The sequence below is a fragment of the Oculina patagonica genome, chromosome 6, assembly GCF_052425735.1.
Source record: "Oculina patagonica isolate OP01 chromosome 6, crgOcupat, whole genome shotgun sequence".
NCBI classification, from domain to species: domain Eukaryota; kingdom Metazoa; phylum Cnidaria; class Anthozoa; order Scleractinia; family Oculinidae; genus Oculina; species Oculina patagonica.
Genome location: NC_135763.1, coordinates 13,412,017 through 13,434,464, shown reverse-complemented (window position 1 = coordinate 13,434,464; position 22,448 = coordinate 13,412,017). Strand labels below are relative to the sequence as shown.

Genomic DNA, 22,448 nt, shown 5'->3' with positions numbered 1-22,448 from the left:
AAACAAAACAAAGTTTTGAATTATTTCAAACTTGCATTATACCTCAAAGTCTCTCAGCATTATGGAGAAATGGTTTTTCTTATGTTTAGCTTTTCAAATTCGCAAGAAAATCGAGAAAAAAAGTAAAAACGCGTGAAGTAGTGGCCCTTTCTTGTGCCATGTCGCAACAGATCAGCGCGCGCGCTCAGGTTGAAGCATACGTCAGCGTGCACTCATGGGCACTGAATTAGTAGATGCTAAATAACCAATCAGAACGCGCGCTTTACTTTAGTTGTGCTATAAAGACATTTTGCTATATTTGATTAATAGGCTACACCAATGAGCAATTTGATTGTAGAAAGCGTACCTTTTTTAAAAATTTCGGCGTTAACGATCGCTAGGGCTGTACTTTACTAAAAACAAACTCCGATAAGCTTTTTTATGAGCACTGAGATAGTTTGAGCTTTAGTGAGAGAATTCGCACAGGTACATGTACATAATGTTTTGCCTGTCAGCACGTTAACGAATAAGCAAACCTAAAAGGTTTATCACAGTGAAACTAAAAATTGAAAAAAAAATAGTTTGAAATAATGTATCGCACTTTCAACTTTTCCCAGAACTTGCCAAAATAAAACATAACTGTCTTGGTCGCCAGTGTTACACCATTCTTTCAACCCAAAGTCCGGGCCCAAAGTGTCCTTAGCTTCCCTTCGATTGTCCTTTACAATCTAATGCATTTCTGAGTGATCCATGTGGACAATTTCATCAAGTTGCCATGCTGAGTGGGTCATTTGGTGAACACTAGTTTGCATTGCAGCTACTTCATTTGATGTTTTAAAACAAAAAGGGACGACTCTTTCCAAGACTACTCTTGCTCCATGGCGAAAATGCTCGTTAAAGATGAAATAAATAAAGGGATTTACTGCGCTGTTAGAAAAAGTCAAAAACCACGCAACGAACATAAATTTTGTTTTGTGGCAAACATCTGTCAAACCAGTAAAACAAGCTATCATTCCAATGAGTAACGGAAAACGAAACACGATTAACACCACCACAACAGCGACAAGCATTGCCAGCACCTTGTGGGTCATTCGCTCGCGTCGTTCTTGAGTTGATGGCAGTTGATTGCCGGGAGGTGTCGCCCGCTTTATTTTATATCCAATGGCAATGTACAGAATGATAATGATGATGAGTGGTATTAAAATGATGGGGATGTAGCCAAACAAGAAATACGAGATGACAAGACCCATGATCGAAAAATCGAAAGTACAAACGAGATATCCGGTGCGAAATTCAATTAGACTGCCCATAATAAATAGTGGCGCGGTGAAGACTATCGCAAAAATCCATACCGCAGCAATTATGCGACGGGCAATCCTGAGTGTGATCATCCTCTTTAATGGATAAAACACCAGAAAATACCGATCCAAAGCAATGAAAAATAAACTTCCAGTGGAAACCAATACAGGCATTTGACCAGCGAAGAAGAAAAGGCTGCAAAACACCTCGCCGGCTACTCCAGTGATAAGCCATCGGTAGTCATTCGCGGCGAGGGTCATGTTTTGGGGAACCATGTACGCAACAAGGAACATATCGGCACAAGCCAAGTTGACGATGAAATAATTGCTCGGTGTTCGCATCCGTTGGTTGGCGTTCTTGTACACGACGGCGATCAGCAAAGAGTTGCCGATCAAACAGGCCAGAAAGATGATGAGAAAGGCTGCGATTTGTGCTCCTTTTGCTACATCGTCTTCTATGAACCACAGGGCTGGGGCGGTCGTAGCACTGCGGTTCTCTGCGGATTCGAGAATTGTCCTGTTTGAAGAAATAGGCATTTCTGGCCTGAATGTTCTAAATTAAAAACTGCTTTGAACAGTGTGACACCCGAATTACTCTTTCACTTCTCCAACCACTTCAGAAACACGACGAATTAGAAAGATTTTTTGGCGTGTTATAATCAAACTGCTTTTCAGAAGTGAAGGACTTTAACACTCTGGAATAACTTCTCGAAATACCCCTCGCTGTAACTTCAGACGTGATTTTCTCTCTTTTTGTATGTAATCACCTGTTTTTCTCCAAGAGATCATTAAAATGCATCTTTATTTGAATGGAAACTCCACACTTATCTGCTTTGTTTCGCACGGTAATATTTACTCAAACCCTTTATCCACCAGGTATGTTTGTTGATCTAAACGTTAAAAATGCAAATAAGAACACGACTTTTGTGGACCATTTGTCATGTTAATATTGTATGAGTCATTAATTTGTCAAAATGCTCCCTAGCTATAGGCTCGTTAGTCGTTTTCTCGGAAGTAGCTTTACTTTGTTTGAAATGGTTTAATCATGGGCTCCTTTTTTAATTCCCGTCCAAATTTATTTGATCATAGCGCATCATTTGGAGCTGTTTTGAACCGAGCGAAAAACGACGTGCCACATAAGTTGCGCCGTATTTACCAGATCACCGATAAAATTCGTATCAACCTGAGTAAATCTGTTGACCAAGCGAGATTTTGCACTTATTTTCACCGAGAATCACGAAAGTCTTTACCCAAACAGAGATTCTATTAATTTCCAAAATACACCAGGATAAATTGTCGGGTTATTAAAATTTGCATTTCCAATCAATTTCAGATCCCTCTGATCTGCCTGTCTGATCAACTAAAAGGTCTCATTCCTTCGTGGGCCTCAAAGCACAGCCCCGGAGCACAGCAAGACAGACAGTTTCAATATATCATTATTTTCACAGTGCGATATGAAATATTTTGTTCCAATCGGTTTTTAATGACATAATCGTCCATTACATTTGTACTATGTCTGATTAATGGGCTATAAGAGAGCAATTTGTTCGAAATTTGTTTATTAAAAGATGCAGATGATTTCTAAAGGACTGTACCTCACGGATGCATGTTGTTGTATTTTAATTAAGGTGGCTTGTATCGGTTTCCAGCTCTCATACTTTGACGAGTCAGTACAACAAATTTTTATTAGTTACTACTACAATAATGGTATCAAATAAATGCCTAATGATTGCTGGATACATTTTGGTTATTTTATTGATGTCACTGGTTACCATAGCAACAGTATGTCAGGGTTTAGTTTCGTCTGCAACGCAGGCTAGGCTTCTGTTGCCATTGAAAACACTAGATTTTGACGAGTCTTAATCTCCTCCTCAGGGTGTTCTCGTTCCTTTCCAAACAAAACAGAAAGGGCAACGTGTGTCTTGGTATGTATAACGTAACGATTCTACACAATCAATCAAATCAACCAATCAACAACTTTATTAATGTATCAAAGCAATTCTAGCCGAGAGTGAAACACTCTCTACTAATCACTGCTAATAGGAGACACATAAAATAAATAACAATAATGATAATAATAAAAAGACTTAAAATTGATATTTACAATAAAAACAGACTAAAATTTAGCTGCATTTAGAGATTGGCCTTTTATCTGGACGACCTGCGATAAACATTTTCTAGTTAGCGTCTCTACTAGTATAAAGAGGGGGACAACACGCGTATCGCGTCTAGACGAGCTTCCTTTCGTTATCCGTCTTTCAAGGCGCATTTCGAAAAGTAGCTCGTCTAGACGGGTAACTCGTCTTTTTCCGGTCTTTATACTAGACGCATAACCAGACAAACTAAACAAAAAATCCCAGTACAAAAACCTCTATTGAGAAGACAAAAAATAGTCCTGTACACGACGCTTCTTGTGTAAGGACTTGGAGAAATAAGAAACCAGTTCAGAATAATGTCTACCTTTTGAAATGTTTTGCAGGCTAGACTTCCAGCATGAATATTTCATGTAAACAGAGCTCGCACCATGTGACTCCAAATTCACACAGTGATCAGTGATTGGATAAGTGTTTGTTTTGAGCAGCGGGTCAAAACTTTTCCAAAAATAGACATTATTCTGGACTGGGAGGAGAGTGGAGTAGAAGGCGAGGATTTCCTCGCCTCAGTCCCCTCGTCATTTTTGCCACTCGCCCTTCGACGCGCTCATCCCTGTTCGCGCGTCGACCGCGGTCAAACGTCAGAAATATGCAAAAAACAAGGAAAGTACTTCAAAGATAAGGTTTTAATTTTCACTGTTCAAAATTCAAGGTATCCTGACAATTTACAAAGTTTTTGGAGCTTTACTAAAAAAGTTCTACGTGTTTGAAAATAGCGTTATGCGGACTTGTCGGCGCCATTTGTCAAAGCACTTTTGTTCGGATGCGGAACATTTAAAAAGTAAAAACACTCGTTTATCTGAGGAGATTAGAATATGTTTAAACTCATCAACTATTTTATCTATTCTTGCTCATACTAACACTTCAATATGAACGAAATTCCCCAAAATAGAAAGAAGCTGCCTGAGACGTTTGACCGCGGTGAAGTTCGCGCGCTACTCCCAACCTCGTTCCCAGGGCTTCTCCGTTGGTAATTTGGAACGAGCGGTGGTTTCTCTCATTCTCGTCCCCATAGCCCTTTCGTTTCTCTTAGCCGGCTTGGCACGAGAAAACAAAGGGCTCTGGGGACATAGATTTATTGAATTAATTCGGATTTTTTTTTGATTGGCTGTTTGGAACAAAGAATTCCTAAACGGCAGTCGAAAACGTAACGACTCTCTCATACATTGTTTTGAAACTTTGTGACTGCATACATGAAGGCCAAACGTCCTAGAATCTAGGACTGGAAATCCTGTGTCCCCAGATCCCTTCGTTTTCTCGTGCCAAGGTCCAGCCGGCTAAGAGAAACGAAAGGGCTATGGGGACGAGAATGTGGTTTCTCCCCGATAGTAAAATTGCTGTGTCGTCCAAGTGAAAGATAGCTCTGAAACTCGGCAATAGACTTCAGAACTTTTTTCCGTATGTAGAGACGCGTGTTACAATTTGCAAAATACTTTTACCGATTCGTTCAAATGTTTTCTCATTTGTTAGGAGCCCCGCCGAAAGGCAGGGCGACGAAAAATTAGTCTATAGACTCATTCAATTATTCTCCTCCACGGAAATCTTTAGTAAAAGGCGAAAGATTTATGCGTGTTGAAGGAAAACCAGAGTTAACGAGTATTAGACAAGATCAGCGGTATGTTGGACGTGGTGTGACTAAACATGTGGGACAATGAAATCGAAAATATTAGCTATTCAATTACGCATGCGTATTGGTACGCATATGACTCTTGATAGATCATGCATGATACACTGCTTCAGAGCCTCGTTTGATATCCCTGACAAACAGAAGTGAAGACTTTCGAGGCGATGCTTTTGCCGTTTTTTTTTTACGATCACGTGCCTCCCTGAAGGCGACAGGTAGACATTTAGTAGGTGGGGCAGCTGGCTAAATCCCGCGCTAAATGTGCATCTTTGGCCGCGGTGCAATGCTTGGAATATGAATAACAATGAGCAGTTGCAGACAAAAATGTATTTCAAAACTCTTTGCTGAATGATGATGTGACTTTTGTTGTAAGTTTTGAGTCGATTTGAGTGTTTTTAATAACGTTCGATCGAATAAAAAAACTCTTTGTTGAATTAAATATATGAAACTTCGGCCAAGAAGTAAATGACTTGTTGTAAGATGTACGCGTCTTTTGTTTGATAGATCGGTTGGACTTTGAACATAATTTGTGCACAGACCACAACGAGGTTCATTCATTGCCAGAGGTTTGAGTGACATGGAAATGTACTGACAGAATAAAATATGTGCATACATTACATGATTACATTTGGCAATGTATGAAATGAAATGGAAAAAAACGCCCAAGAAAAAAACCTTGCTAGCGATTACTATAACGTCATGAAAGGTTAAAAAAAGCTCTGAAATTCCACCTGTCGCCAGACGGATCCACCTCAATAAAAGGCAAACACTTCTAAAAATATCTCTTAAAATGACCTTGGGGAAAATTTTAAGTAAAAAATACCTTAATAAGTCTTAATTCTGTAACAAATAATTTTATAAATTCGATATAGATCGACCGGTTCACCCGTAGCAGAAAATATTCTACAGTTTATCGAGAATAATGGAAATTGGAACGCTTCACAAATGCAAACTTCTGACCCCCGCCAGTCCAAAATGGCTAAGGAGAAAGAGTATTTCCTTTCTTGTCTATCTTTAACATGTAGTTTCCACGTTCCCATGTTTATTTCCGACGATCGCCAGTTGTTCATGCGAGTTGGAACAAAGTACGGCGGAAAAACACTACAGCGTGACTGCACGTTCGAATAATCCAAATTTTTAGCTGGAAATGGCTGACTGCACGTATGAAATGCTTCAATGCCTAATATTTTTTTGAGATTGTAGAGGTTTTCTTCTTCCCTTTCAAAGGAATGCAGTCAAGGAAAACAAGCTCTGTTTCATAAATTATTTATTTTTGACGTCTTATTTTGGTTTCGTGCAAGGGAAGTCCAATAAAAATTCCACGCGTGAGAAATAAACCGGAAGTGAATTTCATTGGCTTTCGATTCGTGTAACAACACATGCATGCCACCCACGTGTAATGGCGCCAAAGTCCGATCACTGTTTAGAACAACAAGAACACGCTTTACGATATCACGGCTACAACTTGTACCAGTGTGTACAGTGTTTACAGTTCTGTGCTAACTTTACTTCTTTCTACGGAAAAAAATTGTTCTAAGACTGAAAGGAATAAATCAAGAAAAGCGACATGGTGCGGCCGAAACACGGCTATCCGCCAAAACAAGGGCTTTACTCGCCGGATTTTGAGACTGAAGCTTGTGGAGTTGGATTTGTGGCTAAAATCAATGGAGAGAAGAGTTTTCAGGTAAAGAAACTCCACTAGCTTGAGTAAATTCAGTAAATTTCGCAAAATTACCACACATGAGGTGCTGGAATCTTTAAAGCACACAGTCATTCGAAAACAGCGACGTTTCGCATTTTCGAATGAACAGTTTTACAGAGTGTAAACAGAGTGATAAGCTTATTTGTTCACCATTAGGCTTGAGATAATTTAAATAATAAAAGTATTGGCATAGCTATGCTCGACATTCCAAACCATGGCAATAGCTTAAATTAAAATCTGCCGAGTTTTAAAATGACTGTTTTCATTCAGAAACACTACAGATTTAGAAGCAGTTGGCTCGAGCGAATAATTTAATCGATCAACCGTCAGTAATTTTCCACAACATCCTGTCCATACTTCGTATAACAGCACTAAAATTTACCGGCTCTTTTGGTCATTTTCGATGGTATTTTTTTGCAGAAATGTAGAAATTTTTTAGTTTATTTATTTGTGTCGTTTCCTTTACGTGTAGTGAAGTTTTTTCTCAGCCCGTCATTAAATATTACTGAGTTTAAAAGTTGTTATTCCGGAAAGTCAGTCTTTGTTTTCATAATTTGGTTAATGCCAAATTAACTTGACCCCCGTGCGTACATGCAGCTTATTAGGTTCACTTCAAACAATAGCCTTGGTTCATTTCAGTTAGCATGATAATTTCCACCCATCTTCTGTTCGTGTTTTATTATATATTTAACATTTCTTTGTCTGTGCTCAAATAATCTCACACTTTGTGTTTCATGGTGTTTCTCACCTCAAGTGCCACAGGTTGCCCAGGGGTGATACATGAATGCCTTGTTGTCGAGTAAAAATGTTTTCCTTAACGAAGAAACAAACCCTTCCACATTTGATCACAACACAGTTACGTTTATTGCTGTGGCGTTGTCCAACTTCTAACCTCTTTTTACCAAAGCTTCTTTTCTCTTCTAAAAGCCACTTGGTAATAAATTATTTAACTCTCAGTTGATTGCATTACTTAATGTGGCCTTGTTTTCGTTAAACAGCTTGGAAAGCTTTAAGGGATTCTTATTTTTTCACATTCAAAAAATCAACCTGATGCTATATAATATTGACTTTGCAAATTTTGTTGGAACAGGTTTTGATAAATGTCCAGTGAAAACAAACCACGCCTTGATAGTATTTTTATACAACCTGCTTTCTGTTCCATTCGAAGAAACTCTGCATTGTTTACTACACTGAGATCATAAAAAATTAATTTAAGTATATTGAACTCCTCCACAAGAAATGTAATACAAAGGTAAACTATAATTTTTTAAGAAATTCAATAAAAAGAAAATCTTATCAATTACTACCCCCTGAATATAGATTTTTAATTGTTCTGTTTTTGTTTTTGATCATGGCATGATGTCTGGTTCTTGCTCTATAGCACTAGTACATGTATACTTTTTTATTAGCTTTGTTTCTTTGAGTTGTGAAATCAATTTTTCTGTTACAGTTAGTTATAGATAAGCCCTTGCTTGGTGTCACAATGGTTCCTACCCAGTTATTACCAGTTGTTCAAAGGCAGACAATGCTAGCTGCTGGGTAAATTGCTGTCCTGTAGATAAATGTAAACAAAACATACTCTGCTATCCACTGGATAGTGATTTATCCAGATGATAGCGTTATCTGCCCTTTGAACAACCGTGGCCTGGTCAACAAGTTTTAATATCAAACTTTTCATAACTTGGGGTGATAACTGGTTGAAGGATTAAGCAATTATTGGATGAGGTTGAGCATGATATCGTGAATTATCAAAACCGAGGTCTGTGTTATCTGCCGAAGCCGAAGGCTGAGGCAGATAACACAGACTCTTCGGAAACGGAGGCGAATCGCTCAGCCATATTTTCAAAAGTTTGACAGCACTACACGGACGAGGGGCTTGGAAACTAGGCGGACTTTGAACTTGACATGATAACCCAATATCTGCTGCAGATATTGGGTTATCATGTCAAGTTCACATGCTACTATATATTGACTGAATGCTCTCGACCAATCACATCTTTTAAAGGAATTCTAATGTATAATAAACCCTTTTGTTATATTGTAAGCACCAATTCCTGAAAATATGGCGTGGGATAATAAAATTTACGAAAATTATTGATAACCTTTATAAGTGAGCTCAACTTGTTAAAAACACGGCTGGTTTTGTTTTCGAAAGGGAGAAAGTTAATTGACCAATTGGAATTAAGCTTTTAACAAATTAATTTGTTTTTTTATAATTTTTCTAATTAGATGTAAAAGTAAAACATTTTGTCAAGTTTTCCCATAACCTTTAAAGTATTATCCTTGAAGAAAAATAACATGCTTTATTATTTAGTGTTACAAGGTCTTCTGATGTTAAAGATTTGTAGTGTACTTTTTTGTGTATAAAAATCTTTCCACATTGAAATTATGTACCAATCAAAGGGCACTTAGAGCCAGCTCATTCTTCTGCCTTTTTCGGGGGGGGGGCAGGGTTTGGGAGTGGTGGTGGGTAATGAAAATGTACTGGTACAGTCCACTTAAGTCAAGTACAGTCCCCTGTAAAGTAAAAATGAGATACGCATGTGAAAAGAAATGAAATCACAATTTCACAACTTCTAAAAATGGTGCAACGTGAATCAAGTTGCCGAGCTGTTTAGACCTTAGGGACCCTAAACGTATTTTCACGTATTTTAACACGCGCTGACACAAGCGATCAAGTCCATTGAGGCAGCCGGAAGTAATTTTACATGGCCCCATTCCCCGCTACGTAAAAGTCCACAAGCAGTTATTTAAAAAAGAAATAGTATTTCGTTTCCGGATCGCGGTACGATAAGCATAATAAAGCTATAAATGATAAGAAGAGAAGATCCTAGGTCGAGAATCAGTATTACGCGGGGAGGAATTGCGAAACAGTCAAGTTTTTTCCATGCATACACATTCCTTTACCCTTCCGTGCCAGCAAACACGAGACATCCGAAGACATCCTGTCTTGTTTGCTCTTCTTAGCGCTATTATTGATGGAAAATGTACAAAGTCAACAACAACATAGACAGAAAAGCTAGAATATTTACATAACAATTAAACACGGAAAGGGCTTTCACACTGTTCACAATATTTTTCACCAATACATCGTTTTAATCGATCTTAGAAGGATCGCAGTCGTTTGGTATTTCTATTGTGTAATTAAACTGCAAAGCTTTTCGTCTTCTTGACAAATATAATTTCGATATTTGAAGAACATGTTTTTACTGCTAAAACGTGTGGACATTGTGGTTACGAGCTTTCTTCTGGTTGGATAGTGTGTAAATAGTTCACATCTTCCACGAAGTTCAGATACACATGTGAAAAGAAATGAAATGAATATTTGTTACCGTTTTAAATTACTGAATTGCGTTTTGAATAACCTTTCTGTCAGCACGCATCTACCGGGCAGTGACAATCATTGTTCATGGATTGAGCAGCGAATGAAATTTGAGAGAAAGATGCACACGAACACGTCGTGTACTGAAACGGATGACGTGGTCAGTCACGGGAAATGAGATGACGTGACAGAAAACAAAAACGTGCTGCTCGGATGTCGTGTTTTTATCAGTGAGCTTTATAAACGTTTATTTAGACGAGTCATATGGCAAGCGTAACTCCATAGTAAAAGTTAAAAATAAGTTCCATGAAGAAATCTTGGCGTGATATCTCTAGATTTTTACCGACCAAATTAAATGTAGATGTAGAATCTCAACAATAGTGCAGATATCGATTATATCACCTTTTATTTCAACACAATATAGATAACAATACAATCACGGTAGCTTCTCTCAATGTACGGGGCCTTGGGAATAACGCTAAAAGAAGAGAAACTTTTAATTGGCTCAGATCTAAAAAATATTCGATCTACATGCTGCAAGAAGTACATTGTTCGCAAGAAAATTCACACCTATGGGCTACTGAATGGGGATACAAAAGCCTTTTCAGCTCCTTCTCCAGCAAAAAAGCTGGTGTAAGCATTCTTTTTAATAACAACTTCGATCTTCAAATCAAAAAAACCTATACCGATGATTCAGGACGCCTTATCTTGTGTGACTTAAAAACAAATGGAAAAAGCATAACCCTAGCAAACATTTACGCCCCAAACGATGATGATCCTGCTTTCTTTAAAAATCTCTTTGATCATCTTCAAGATTTCGAAGGAGAAGAAATAATCATTGGAGGCGATTTCAATCTCGTTCTTGATGTAGAGAAAGATAAAAAAGGGGGCCTGCCCAAAACACATCACAACGCGCAAAAAACCATTCATGAGATATGCGATAACTTCGATCTTGTTGATGCCTGGAGAATATTGAACCCCGAAGAAAGAAGGTATACTTGGCGACAAACACAGCCTTCTGTTCACTGTAGATTAGACTTCTTCTTAACAAGTCAAAGTTTTCTGTGCAGCATTATCTCTGCAAACATTCTACCGGGCTTTAAGACAGACCACTCAATGATCACATTAAATATATCTCTTCACTCAAATCCAAGAGGGCCTGGTTTTTGGAAACTCAACACATCACTTCTGGCCGATAAGGACTACATTGATTTGATAAGGTTAACTATCCGTGAAACACAGAATGAATACGAAAACGATGAGTCCATAAACCCTGCGCTTCTTTGGGATATGATTAAACTTAAAACTCGGGAAAAATCCCTTAGCTTCGCTGCCGCCAAAAAGCGCAAAACTTTGAATAAACAGCATGAGCTAGAAGAAAAAATTGCCTTACTAGAGAAAGAACTGGAACAGCCGGCTGCCGTCAGCGAAACGCAAAAAACAAATAAAACACAACAACTTGAGTTATTCAAAAGCGAACTAGAAGAGATAATCAAAGTGCGTACCCAAGGGGCAATCTTGAGATGTAAAATTAAATGGTACAATGAAGGTGAAAAAAACACTAAATATTTTCTCAACCTTGAGAAAAGACACTTCAAACTGAGTACAATAAGCCAGCTTAAAATCACTGATCAAGAATTTGTCACATCCGACAGAGAAATCCTTGCTGAATGTGAAACCTTTTATAAAGAGCTCTACACATCCCAGAAAAATGTGATACCACGCGAAAGCGCTTTTTTCCAATCTGAAAATGACACGGTTCTGGACCACAATGAGGCAATGAGCTGCGAAGGTCATTTAACAGAACAAGAGTGTCTAAAAGCGCTAAAAAGCATGGATCGGGACAAAAGCCCTGGAACTGACGGACTCCCAGCTGAGTTTTACAAAACTTTTTGGAAAGACGTGTCTCCCCTTCTGATAAGTGCTCTCAACTATTCATATGATGAAGGAAGTCTTTCGATCACACAAAGACGCGGAATCATTAAACTCATACCAAAAAAAGACGCAGAACCACATTTAATTAAGAATTGGCGACCACTGTCTCTCCTTAACTGCGACTACAAAATAGCCGCAAAAGCTATCGCAAATCGAATAAAATCGGTTATCCAAAAACTTATAAACAACGACCAGACGGGTTTCCTAAAGGGTCGATTTATTGGAGAAAACATAAGATTGATAGATAACATCATTAACCATGCTTCCCAAAAAAATATCCCAGGGCTATTGCTTTTTATAGATTTTGAAAAGGCCTTCGACTCGCTTGAATGGTCTTTTATTGAGCGCACGCTCCAGTATTTTGGGTTTGGCCCTTCTCTGATAAGCTGGTTTCAAACATTTTACAATAACATCGAAAGCTGTGTCTTAAACAATGGCTGGGGGAGCTGTTTTTTCCGAATACAAAGGGGCGTTAGGCAAGGTTGCCCTCTTTCGCCTTATCTATTTATATTATCTGCTGAAATCTTAGCTAAAGCAATCAGATCGAACAAGAGCATAAAAGGAATACATGTAAACAACTCAGAAATCAAAATAAGCCAGTACGCAGACGACACAACCTTCATTCTGAACGGCACTAGGGAGTCATTATCCGCCACACTTAGGACGATCGAAACTTTTGGAAGTATGTCTGGTCTCAGACTTAACAGCAAAAAGACCGAAGCTCTATGGATTGGATCAATGGTGGGAAATAAGGAAAAACTTTTTCCTGAGAAGAACTTTAAATGGCCAGAAAAGAAAGTTAAGGCCCTCGGCGTCTGGCTTTCTACTGATCCTAGCATCACATTAAACATAAATTATAGGGAAAAAACGGACAAAATTAGAAACATTTTAAGCAATTGGAAATATCGCCGGCTAACGTTACTCGGCAAAATCCAAGTAATCAAAAGTCTAGCAGCATCTCAACTTACGTACATTCTAGCCCCTTTGGCGACAAATCATAAAATCATCAAAGAAGTAAACGATCTCTTCTACAGCTTCCTTTGGGACAATAAGGGTGATAAGATTAAGCGAAGTGTCATGATAAACGACTATAAAAACGGAGGTTTAAAAATGGTTGACATTGTTTCTTTTACCAAATCGCTCAAGACTGTTTGGATTAAAAAATATCTTGACGACTCTAACCGCGGAAAATGGAAAGAATTTTTTGAACTTGAACTTGGGAAGTATGGCGGCAAACTAATCTTCAGATGCAACTTACATAAACGTGACATTTCAAAGTCGATATCGGTCCAAGACCCTTTTCTACAAGAAATTTTAGAAATATGGTCAGAGGCTAACTTTGATGACAAAATCAAAACCGAGCAGCAATTTCTGGAACAACACATATGGCATAATTCACTAATTAGAATCGAAAACAGACCGGTTTTCTACAAACATCTTTTCCTACATGGAATTACTAAGGTAGGCCAGTTAATGACGGACTCGCGCAGTTTTCTCCCTCTTGCAGATCTTATCAGCACTTACAATATACGAATACAACCTATAAAGTATCTAGGCCTTATTTCTGCCCTTCGGCACCATTTCAACTCTAACTGTCTTGGCAAAGAACCTTGTAGCATAGAAAATCCCGATACCTTTTCCGAGACTTTTATTAAGAACGATAAAGCGAACAGAGTTGTATACCAGAAGCTCCTCTCTTCCAAAAGAACCGCACCTTTAAGATGCCAAGAGAAATGGAACGACAGTATTAAATCTGATGAAAGATGTTCTGCTGACTGGACTAGTGCCTATTGTCTGGCAGCTAGTTGCACAAAAAGCACAAAACTCGTAAACTTCCAATTCAGATTTCTTCATCGTATTCTACCAACGAACCTTTTCCTAACAAAAATTGATATAAAGCAGGACCCAAACTGCTCTTTTTGTACCAACCATCCCGAAAACCTGATCCACCTGTTCTGGAACTGTACAATAGTAGCAACCTTTTGGGAAACTTTGACTGAAAAACTTAAACAGGTCAACCTAATAACGATAGACTATCCAAAACACGCCGCCATATATCTGGGTCTGAGACCAGACACCACCAAGTTTTCACTTCAATTAAATTTCTGCTTTCTTCTGGCAAGACATTATATATGGAGCTGCAGAGTCAACAAGAAGATCCCGGTTTTAACAACTTTTCTTGTGTCCCTTAAATCGCAGTTTCATATAGAGTCCAACAACCTAGATACTACCTCTAAGAAATGGAATCTTTTACTTCCACTTCTCGACATTACGTAGTCTTTTTTGCCAAAAAAAAAAAAAAAAAAAAAAAAAAAAAAACTCCCTCGTATATAAACCTTCTTTAAGCGAACCAAGGCCAAAGTGCATTTGAGAGATAAATATACTTTTTTTGTTTTATATTACTTATCTAGGATATCTTTCTGCACCAATTATCATCAATTATTATCAACTATTAACTATAAATAACATTTAGGATTAAATATTAATTATTAGTAACTGCTGTTAATCAAACTGAACTATATGAAGTAGCTATCGCGTATAATATTTGTTAAAAAATAATAATAATGAACTGATGTAATAATAGGCAAAAGGAAACCTTTTTAGGCAGAGGAGTCGCCCTTTTATTTATTTATTTAATTTTTCTTTTTTTGTATGTTGTTAATGTAAGTAATTTTTTACGTAGTTTCTTTTCGTGTAATAAGTGTTATTGTTTTTGTGAATGAATTAAAAAAAAAAAAAAAAAAAAAAAAAAAAAAAAAACAATAGGAGAGGGGTAGCGTATTAAATTTACTTCCGGCTGCCTGGCGGAACTTCATTGCGTGTAACAGCGCACGTTAAAATGAACCTTGATTACGTGTGTCAGCACATGATAAAATAAACCCCCAGGTTGTCAACATTTCGACTTTGTGATACACGTTTCCCTTTTTAAAAGTTCCGAAATGTGATTTGATGTTAATTTATTTATTACACTATACAATGATTTCATTTCTTTTCACATTTGCATCTGAGCTTCACTGAAGTTATTTTTGGCGTTACTAAGGGGGCAGGGGTAGCATATAAAATTACTTCCGTTCTACAACTTCCGTCCACACATTTTTTGTACACGCAGACTTCCGTCAACATCTGTATCACTTCTGTCCACACAATTTTTGTACACGCACACTTCCGTCAACATCTGTATCACTTCCGTCCACACAATTTTTGTACACGCACACTTCCGCCAACATCTGTATCACTTCCGTCCACACAGTTTTTGTACAGGCACACTTCCGTCAACATCTGTATCACTTCCGTCCACACAATTTTTGTACACGCAGACTTCCGTCAACATCTGTATCACTTCCGTCCACACAATTTTTGTACACGCAGACTTCCGTCAACATCTGTATCACTCTATTACTCATTCTGGAGAATGAGCTAAAAACCAGACAAATATTATTGAATAATTAATAGTTAACTAAACATAACTCTAGTAGGGTTCTGTGCTAATGATTTTTAAACTTTAAACCCTTCTCACTCAATTTTTCAAATAATTTAAAGTATATTCACAGTCCATATCATCAGCAGGAATTTAAAATTAGGCCACAGACTTTTTGACGCTGATCCAAATTTTCAAAATACATGACCGTGAATCTAGTTAGCATATAATTTATATAACTCAAATCATGATTATAAATTATCATGAATTTCTGGCCAACTCAAACTGTTTGAGACTAGTGGCATCATTTCATCTGTATATCATAAAAGCCTTTTTTTATTACAGTCATCCGACTATAGTTTTACCCATTAGCTTGTTAAGTTATTATCCCTTTTGTAGTTCAATGTCTTACTTTGGCTTCCGTGGAGAAATTTTTTGACGATCTTTAATCAACTATCCATACCCACCCCATGGGGCTCTCATGTAACTGGAATTTCCAGAGGGGTGGGGTATTCAAACCAACAACCTTCTGTAGTCCTGAGGGGTAAGGATATTTTCTGAAAAAACACATTATTTTTACCTTTTATTAATACATGTAAAGTTGTAGTGATTCTATAGGTCCCTGCAGAGTCCCTTCAAACACCCATTAAGGTGGCTCAACTGGATTTTTTAGGGGAAACACCGCTCAAATTTGAGAATTGACTACGTCGCCATTAACAATGGTATCAAAAAACGATCACCACAGCTGTATCAGATAAAGATGAATTTTTTATGACCAGTGTTATATTGACATCGGAGTTGCCATCGCGACGAAATGACGTCATTACGTTTTTTACTTTCGCTCGTATTGCTCGGCACCAGAAGATTTTTTCGGAAATCGCTCAAAGGAGCTTGTACCACACACAGCTGCCTCGATGTTGGCAAAGTTTGAACAAATTCTATGAGAGCGTTTTCGAAATATTTGGGGATGAAGTTTTCGGGCCTATAAATACAGTCAAAAACATACTAACGAGAAAATGGGGTAATATCTGAAGAAAACGACGCGCCTGTGAATTGCAATTTCATCTTATAGTAGTTTGATTCCATTTAAAATCGTGTTTAAAATAGTGGTGGGGATTGCTTTGGTCGATTGCGAGAAAAAAGAATTTGATGAGCCTGCGTTCAGGTATAGGTGCGCTTGTTGCCATTTCTGTTTATAATTTGGTCTATGCCTACATAAAAGATAATAAATTAAAAACCGCTCGATGAATTTTTTTTAAAATTTGACGAACACGAGGTTTGTCATCAATTGATATAGCTTGCAAGTTTCAAGCTCATTGAAAACATTTAAGGCAATAAAATTGGGCTTCCCATGTACTGATTTTTTCCCGAAGATTTCGTGTTTACAAGCAAGTGTCCTCATTATTCACGGGTATTGTTTTCAAGTCTCATATCTACGTGCACCACTCCAGCAAAAAAAGTCATTTGCATTAAACAGAATGCTCAATTGCTTTCCGAAATTTTTCCGAAGCATACTTATCTGCGTTGGGGTGAGAATAGCAATGACAATATATGCAGAATAATAGCTTTCGTTTTCTGGACAGAGGCCCTTGACATCAATCGCCCGACAAATGCTGTTACAATTTCTTAAGCAATATAAGCATGTTTCGGAAAACTGTTTGGAAAGCAGTCGCGCGTCCTATTTAATACACGGATCCAGAGTTTCAGACTTCCGGTCCAAATTCAAAGGAAAAGTGAGCACTCATTAAGTCAGACCATTGTTAAACATCGCAAAACACAATAGCCTGACTTAATGAGTCTCACTTTTCTTTTGAATTTGGACCGGAAGTCTGAAACTCTGGATCCGTGTATGCACATGAATTTTTTTGCTGAAGTCGTGCACGTGGATATGAAACTTGAAAACAATACCCGTGAATAATGAGGACACTCGCTTGTAAACACGAAATCTTCGGGAAAAAATCAGTACATGGGAAGCCCAATTTTATTGCCTTAAATGTTTTCAATGAGCTTGAAACTTGCAAGCTATATCAATTGATGACAAACCTCGTGTTTGTCAAATTTTTAAAAAAATTCATCGAGCGGTTTTTAATTTATTGTCACTTTTGTAGGCATAGACCAAATTATAAACAAAAATGGCAACAAGCGCACCTGAACGCTCGCTCGTCAAATTCTTTTTTCTCGCAATCGACCAAAACAATCCCCACCACTGTTTTACACACGATTTTAAATGGAATCAAACTACTATAAGATGAAATTGCAATTCACAGGCGCGTCGTTTTCTTTAGATATTACCCCATTTTCTCGTTAGTATGTTTTTGACTGTATTTATAGGCCCGAAAACTTCATCCCCAAATATTTCGAAAACGCTCTCATAGAATTTGTTCAAACTTTGCCAACATCGAGGCAACTATGTGTGGTACAAGCTCCTTAGAGCGATTTTCAAAAAAATCTCCTGGTGCCGAGTAATACGAGCGAAAGTAGAAAACGTAATGACGTCATTTCGTCGCTATGGCAACTCCGATGTCAATAAAACACTGGTCATAAAAAAATTTCATCTTTATCTAATACAACTGTGGTGATCGTTTTTCGATAGCATTGTTATTGGCGACGTAGTTAATTCTCAAACTTGAGCGGTGTTACCCCTTGAAAATCCGGTTGAGCCACCTTAAGGATCCTTAACTGGCATGTACTAAAATCCAAAACAACGAAACAAAACGGCCGAAACGAGCGAAATGAAACGAAATCACCGAAACAAGCAAAACCCAATACAATTATTGAGAGCTAACCATAAACAGACTAACTGGAGTGCATAGTTGGCTAACTTAAGTGAAAAGTAGGCTAACCGGAGTGTGTAGTAGGCTAATGTTCAGGAGTGTGTAGTAGGCTAACAGGAGTGTATAGTAGGCTAACCAGGGTGTATAGTAGGCTAACCGGAGTGTATAGTAGGCTTATTGGAGTGTATATTACTGTAAGTGGTGAAAATCTTGAAGTTTTGCCTGTTTCATTTCGCGTGTTTAGGCTGTTTCGGTTGTTTAGGCGGTTTTGTTTTGGTCGTTTCGCCGATTTCGGTCGTTTCGTTTCGGTGGCAGGCTTTTAGCTAGGTGGGAGTCACAGTCCTGTAATGGACGGCCACTTTTCAGAGAAAATTAATATAAATAACTGTAAACAAATTTGGAAATCTTAAGATACCTTTGCACTCATAACTACAGAAAAACACCTTGCATGCTCCTCAGGTCCTCCTACACTGTGTGGGGACAAAGTAAGGCCTTATAAAAACTTTGGACACCCACTTTCTAAATCCTGGCTAAAAGCCTGTTCGGTGGTTTCGTTTCATTGTTTCGGGTTTTAGTACTTGCCTCCTTAACTTAGGTCTTGGCCTTAAAGGATCTTAGAAGATCAGTTGGAAGATTCTTTTACTGGGGGGAGGGTCATCCAGCTAGCCTACGGAAAATGTACAATAAACCAGCTCAATATTACTACAAACCAATTACAGCATAATCCATACCTAGCTTGCCAATGTATCACTTTTGACTTGTTCTCTTTTTAGGTCTTGTCTGAGGCACTTACTGTGCTGGAGCGGATGAAACACAGAGGAGCTGTTGGATGTGAAGAGAACTGTGGAGATGGTGCTGGTGTTATGACAGGAATTCCACATGCCTTCTATGAACAAGTCATACAGTAAGGATTTTACCTAACAAGAATGTAAAAAGATTTTACGTACACTTCAAACAAGGCAGATAATTATAACCAGTGGCGGATCTAGGGGAGAGGCCCGGGCCTCCACCTATTTTTAGGCCTAATAGAGACCTGTATGGCCGAATAAAAATTTTTTAGAGAGTGCCCCCCCCCCCCTCTTATTCCAGGGTCTGGATTATAGCCCCCCCCCATCTAAAGGTCTGGATTGGCCGCTGATAGCAGTAAAAAAATACTTATAATTTAGCATTGCTTTTCAGTGGAGTCTGGTTGATAGAATCTAGAGGAGAGCTAGCGCTATCAGTGGGAAAGTTCTGGAAAACTTCTTTTAGAAAGATTGCGAAACCTGACATGCTTTTTGTTTTGATTCTGTTCCTTTTCTTAGGGAAGAAAAGCTGGGATTTACATTACCAATAGCTGGTGATTATGCAACTGGAATTTTCTTTATTGACACTGACCCAAACAAGGTGAACATTATATTATTTAGTCCGAGGTATCAGACTTGTGTTAAGAGCCTGCATGGTATGTAGGCCCTTGTCGTCGACCATCCTTCTTGTACCTCTGTGCATGCATTTGTGATTTCTCAGTGTATAGCTAGTAAAGTCAGTTGTGTTACCGTATGTTTATATATATGGTGATGCACGTCTGACTGGCCCAAGTGGATGTTTGGAAAAAAAGAAACTTTGTGCAGAAACAAGAATTTCCCCAGCCATTTTGAGTTCTTCCAAACTTTCACAAGTATCATGTCCCAGCAATTAACACCCACATACAGGTGACAGCCATCATGTGCTATAAACTGAAGCTGGTTATAGGTGTCAGAACATTCAAATAATATGCCATTCTGCGATCTAATTCTTCTCAAATAAATGTTTGTTTTAACTATACCAGGCCAAAGTGTGTGAAGACATGTTTACAGAACTTGTAAAAGAATGCAGAATTGAGGTACTGCAAACAGCTTTTTGGTTCTTCATTTTAATTTCGCTTCTTCTGATTATGAAAATAAGTACATTTTATTACCTATTAAAATTAAGTTATTAATTTAAATTTTATTCTTGGTTACTGTTAGGTTCTGGGCTGGAGGAATGTGCCATATGATAACAGTATGATTGGAAAAACTGCAGTGGAAAGTCAGCCACTTATGAGACAGGTAATAGAACTTGATGTGTAATATTTGCCATTTGATTAATTCTGTAATACAGATGTGGCCTTTAGAACAGTTTTATCAAACAAAATAAAACTAGAAATAGCTGACACTAGGTTGCCCCCGAAGTTTCGACGATGTTTAATTTATCGGTTTTTCTTTGCTGTTCATCCTTTTCTACAATTCAGACATTTGATTGGAAATTAATTTTCTATTTTGGATGATTATTAATTATGATACGGTAAATCATTTAATTACAAGAACGCAACAGCATCTTGACATCATTTGTCATGTTTTGCTGTGGTGGGGGATCTCAGCTAGACTCAAGCCAGACTTTAGAAAAAGTCCGTCGTCTTTATTAATTTAACACGCCAGGACGGTCGACCTATCGCGACTTGCATGGCTCGTTTTCACGACTTCTTTGCTTTGAATGGGCCGCTTTGCGGGCTCAAATCGAACTCACTTCACTGTGGTAAAGTCTTGATCTCAGCGAGGATAAACTTTAGAAACAGCACAACGTTTTTAAATTACCATTTGAGCCGGCCCAATTGTTTGATAAATATATGGGCTGAGAGCCCGAGCATGAAGAATGACATGAGAATGATCAATCTTTAGAAAAAAAAGGATGTCGAAAGAATTTCTTACCTCTGTCAAAGCAAACGCCTGCCGCGAGTTTTAAATAATCACAATGCACCTCGAGATCTCTTTTGAATTTCTTTTCGCATATGATCTTGTAAAATTAAAATTTCGTCCGGAAGTGGACCGATCAAGACTTTTGAAGTTTTCTCCATTCAAGTAGTTTGTGCCTGGTAAATCACGGTCAGTTGGACAAAGGCTTTCTTATCGTCAATCACGCTTTATGACAACGATCAACTTTTTAAAAGGAAAGGATACCAAAAGAATTTCTCACCTTTGACAATGAAAACGCTTGACTTTCTAAAAGTCGCTCGCTTCTTGTTTCCGGTTTCGCTTGCCGCGAGTCTTAAACAATTATCTTGAGATCTATTTTTTTTAATTTTTTGTAAATCTCGTCCGGAGATAGACTGATCAAGGCTTTTCTCCGTTCAAGTAGTTTGCGCTTGGTAAATCGTGGTTTTGGACTAAGGCTTGTTTATCGTAAATCGCAGAAAAATTTGAAGATATGGCTTGATATGTTCGTACGTGTTCCTAGACATATTTCTTCTTCGGCCACTCAGATGTAAAAAAAATTTGGATTTTCTTACTTCTCTGCGAGTTACTTAGTTAATTATCGCGAAGTCTTTTCAACAATTGCATTGCTTTCGGATTTTAGACATTGAAATGAATAGGCCTCGAATAAAACCTCAAATTATCTTTTTCAAAATTCTGCCCAACTGCAATCAACCTTTACAAGCTTCGTTTGTTTACTTGTTGTCATCTGTGCACGTGCTCACGCTTTGGGTTCTCATCATCATCCAATCATCGTTTACTTGCGTCATCACTGACCAATCACCGTACAGGCAATTTTATCACACCTACCGATACTACTTGCGGTCGCACTTTGGCCAAGTCGAGATTTTGTCTGGTAATACTATATATACTCTATATACGCGCGGACCATAATGATGCCTCCTCGGGTTTTGGCCTCTGGGCCAAAACCCTGTGGGGGCAATAAATTTAAAAATTAGCATAAAAAAATTATGTTCACTACAAGCAAAACTACTACAGAATCTAAAGTTACTTTTTTAATGATTGGGATTTTGTTGTACTTATTCATGTTATCTAAATTCACTTGCAGGTGTTTGTGACAAGTTCACTGGACCAGGAAACATTTAAAAAACAGGTCAAATGCATAGTAAATTAAAACTTGGGTTAAAACATTTTTGTATAATTTTGTGTAAGATTAATTAAAAGCAATCCATGGCTTTAATTTATGCACTCTTCTGTTTGTAAAGTCTAAGTGAACATTCATATATTAAAATTTAATTTATTTTCTTCATGTCTCCAGGTGTATCTGTTAAGAAAAATGGCGTCAAATAGGATTGGCACAAAAAATCGCCGATTTTACATCTGCAGCTTATCCTGTGATACTATTGTCTACAAGGTATAGTATCGACCATGTCTTGTAATTTTATTACTGACAGTCAACTCTCTCTAAGATGGACACCGTTGGGACCAGCCCCAACTGTCCATCTTAGAGAGGTGTCCGCCTTATAGAGAGTCGA

At 38.0% G+C, this 22,448-nt stretch overlaps 2 protein-coding genes and 1 non-coding gene across 4 annotated transcripts in view; 1 reads left to right on the top strand and 2 right to left on the bottom strand.

Moving 5' to 3' along the window:
• Positions 1–408: 408 nt before the first annotated feature.
• LOC144658717 (neuropeptide SIFamide receptor-like) lies at positions 409–1,963 on the bottom strand. Its single transcript, XM_078519191.1, has one exon. It carries the CDS (start codon positions 1,812–1,814, stop codon positions 708–710), a length of 1,107 nt encoding a protein of 368 aa, XP_078375317.1. The 5' UTR covers positions 1,815–1,963; the 3' UTR covers positions 409–707.
• Positions 1,964–4,901: 2,938 nt separating this feature from the next.
• Positions 4,902–5,022, bottom strand: LOC144659031 (U5 spliceosomal RNA). Its single transcript, XR_013571842.1, has one exon. It is a non-coding gene; the product is annotated as a U5 spliceosomal RNA (small nuclear RNA).
• A 1,452-nt stretch (positions 5,023–6,474) lies between these two features.
• LOC144657317 (uncharacterized) overlaps positions 6,475–22,448 on the top strand; it is a 67,833-nt gene continuing 51,859 nt past the window's right edge. For both annotated transcript variants that reach the window (XM_078517654.1, XM_078517653.1), the window contains exons 1-7: positions 6,475–6,738; positions 18,979–19,109; positions 19,510–19,591; positions 20,013–20,066; positions 20,191–20,271; positions 22,022–22,066; positions 22,232–22,327. In XM_078517654.1, coding sequence (XP_078373780.1) covers positions 6,622–6,738; positions 18,979–19,109; positions 19,510–19,591; positions 20,013–20,066; positions 20,191–20,271; positions 22,022–22,066; positions 22,232–22,327 — 606 coding nt within the window. In that variant the 5' untranslated portion in view covers positions 6,475–6,621. The remainder of the gene's footprint in view (positions 6,739–18,978; positions 19,110–19,509; positions 19,592–20,012; positions 20,067–20,190; positions 20,272–22,021; positions 22,067–22,231; positions 22,328–22,448) is intronic.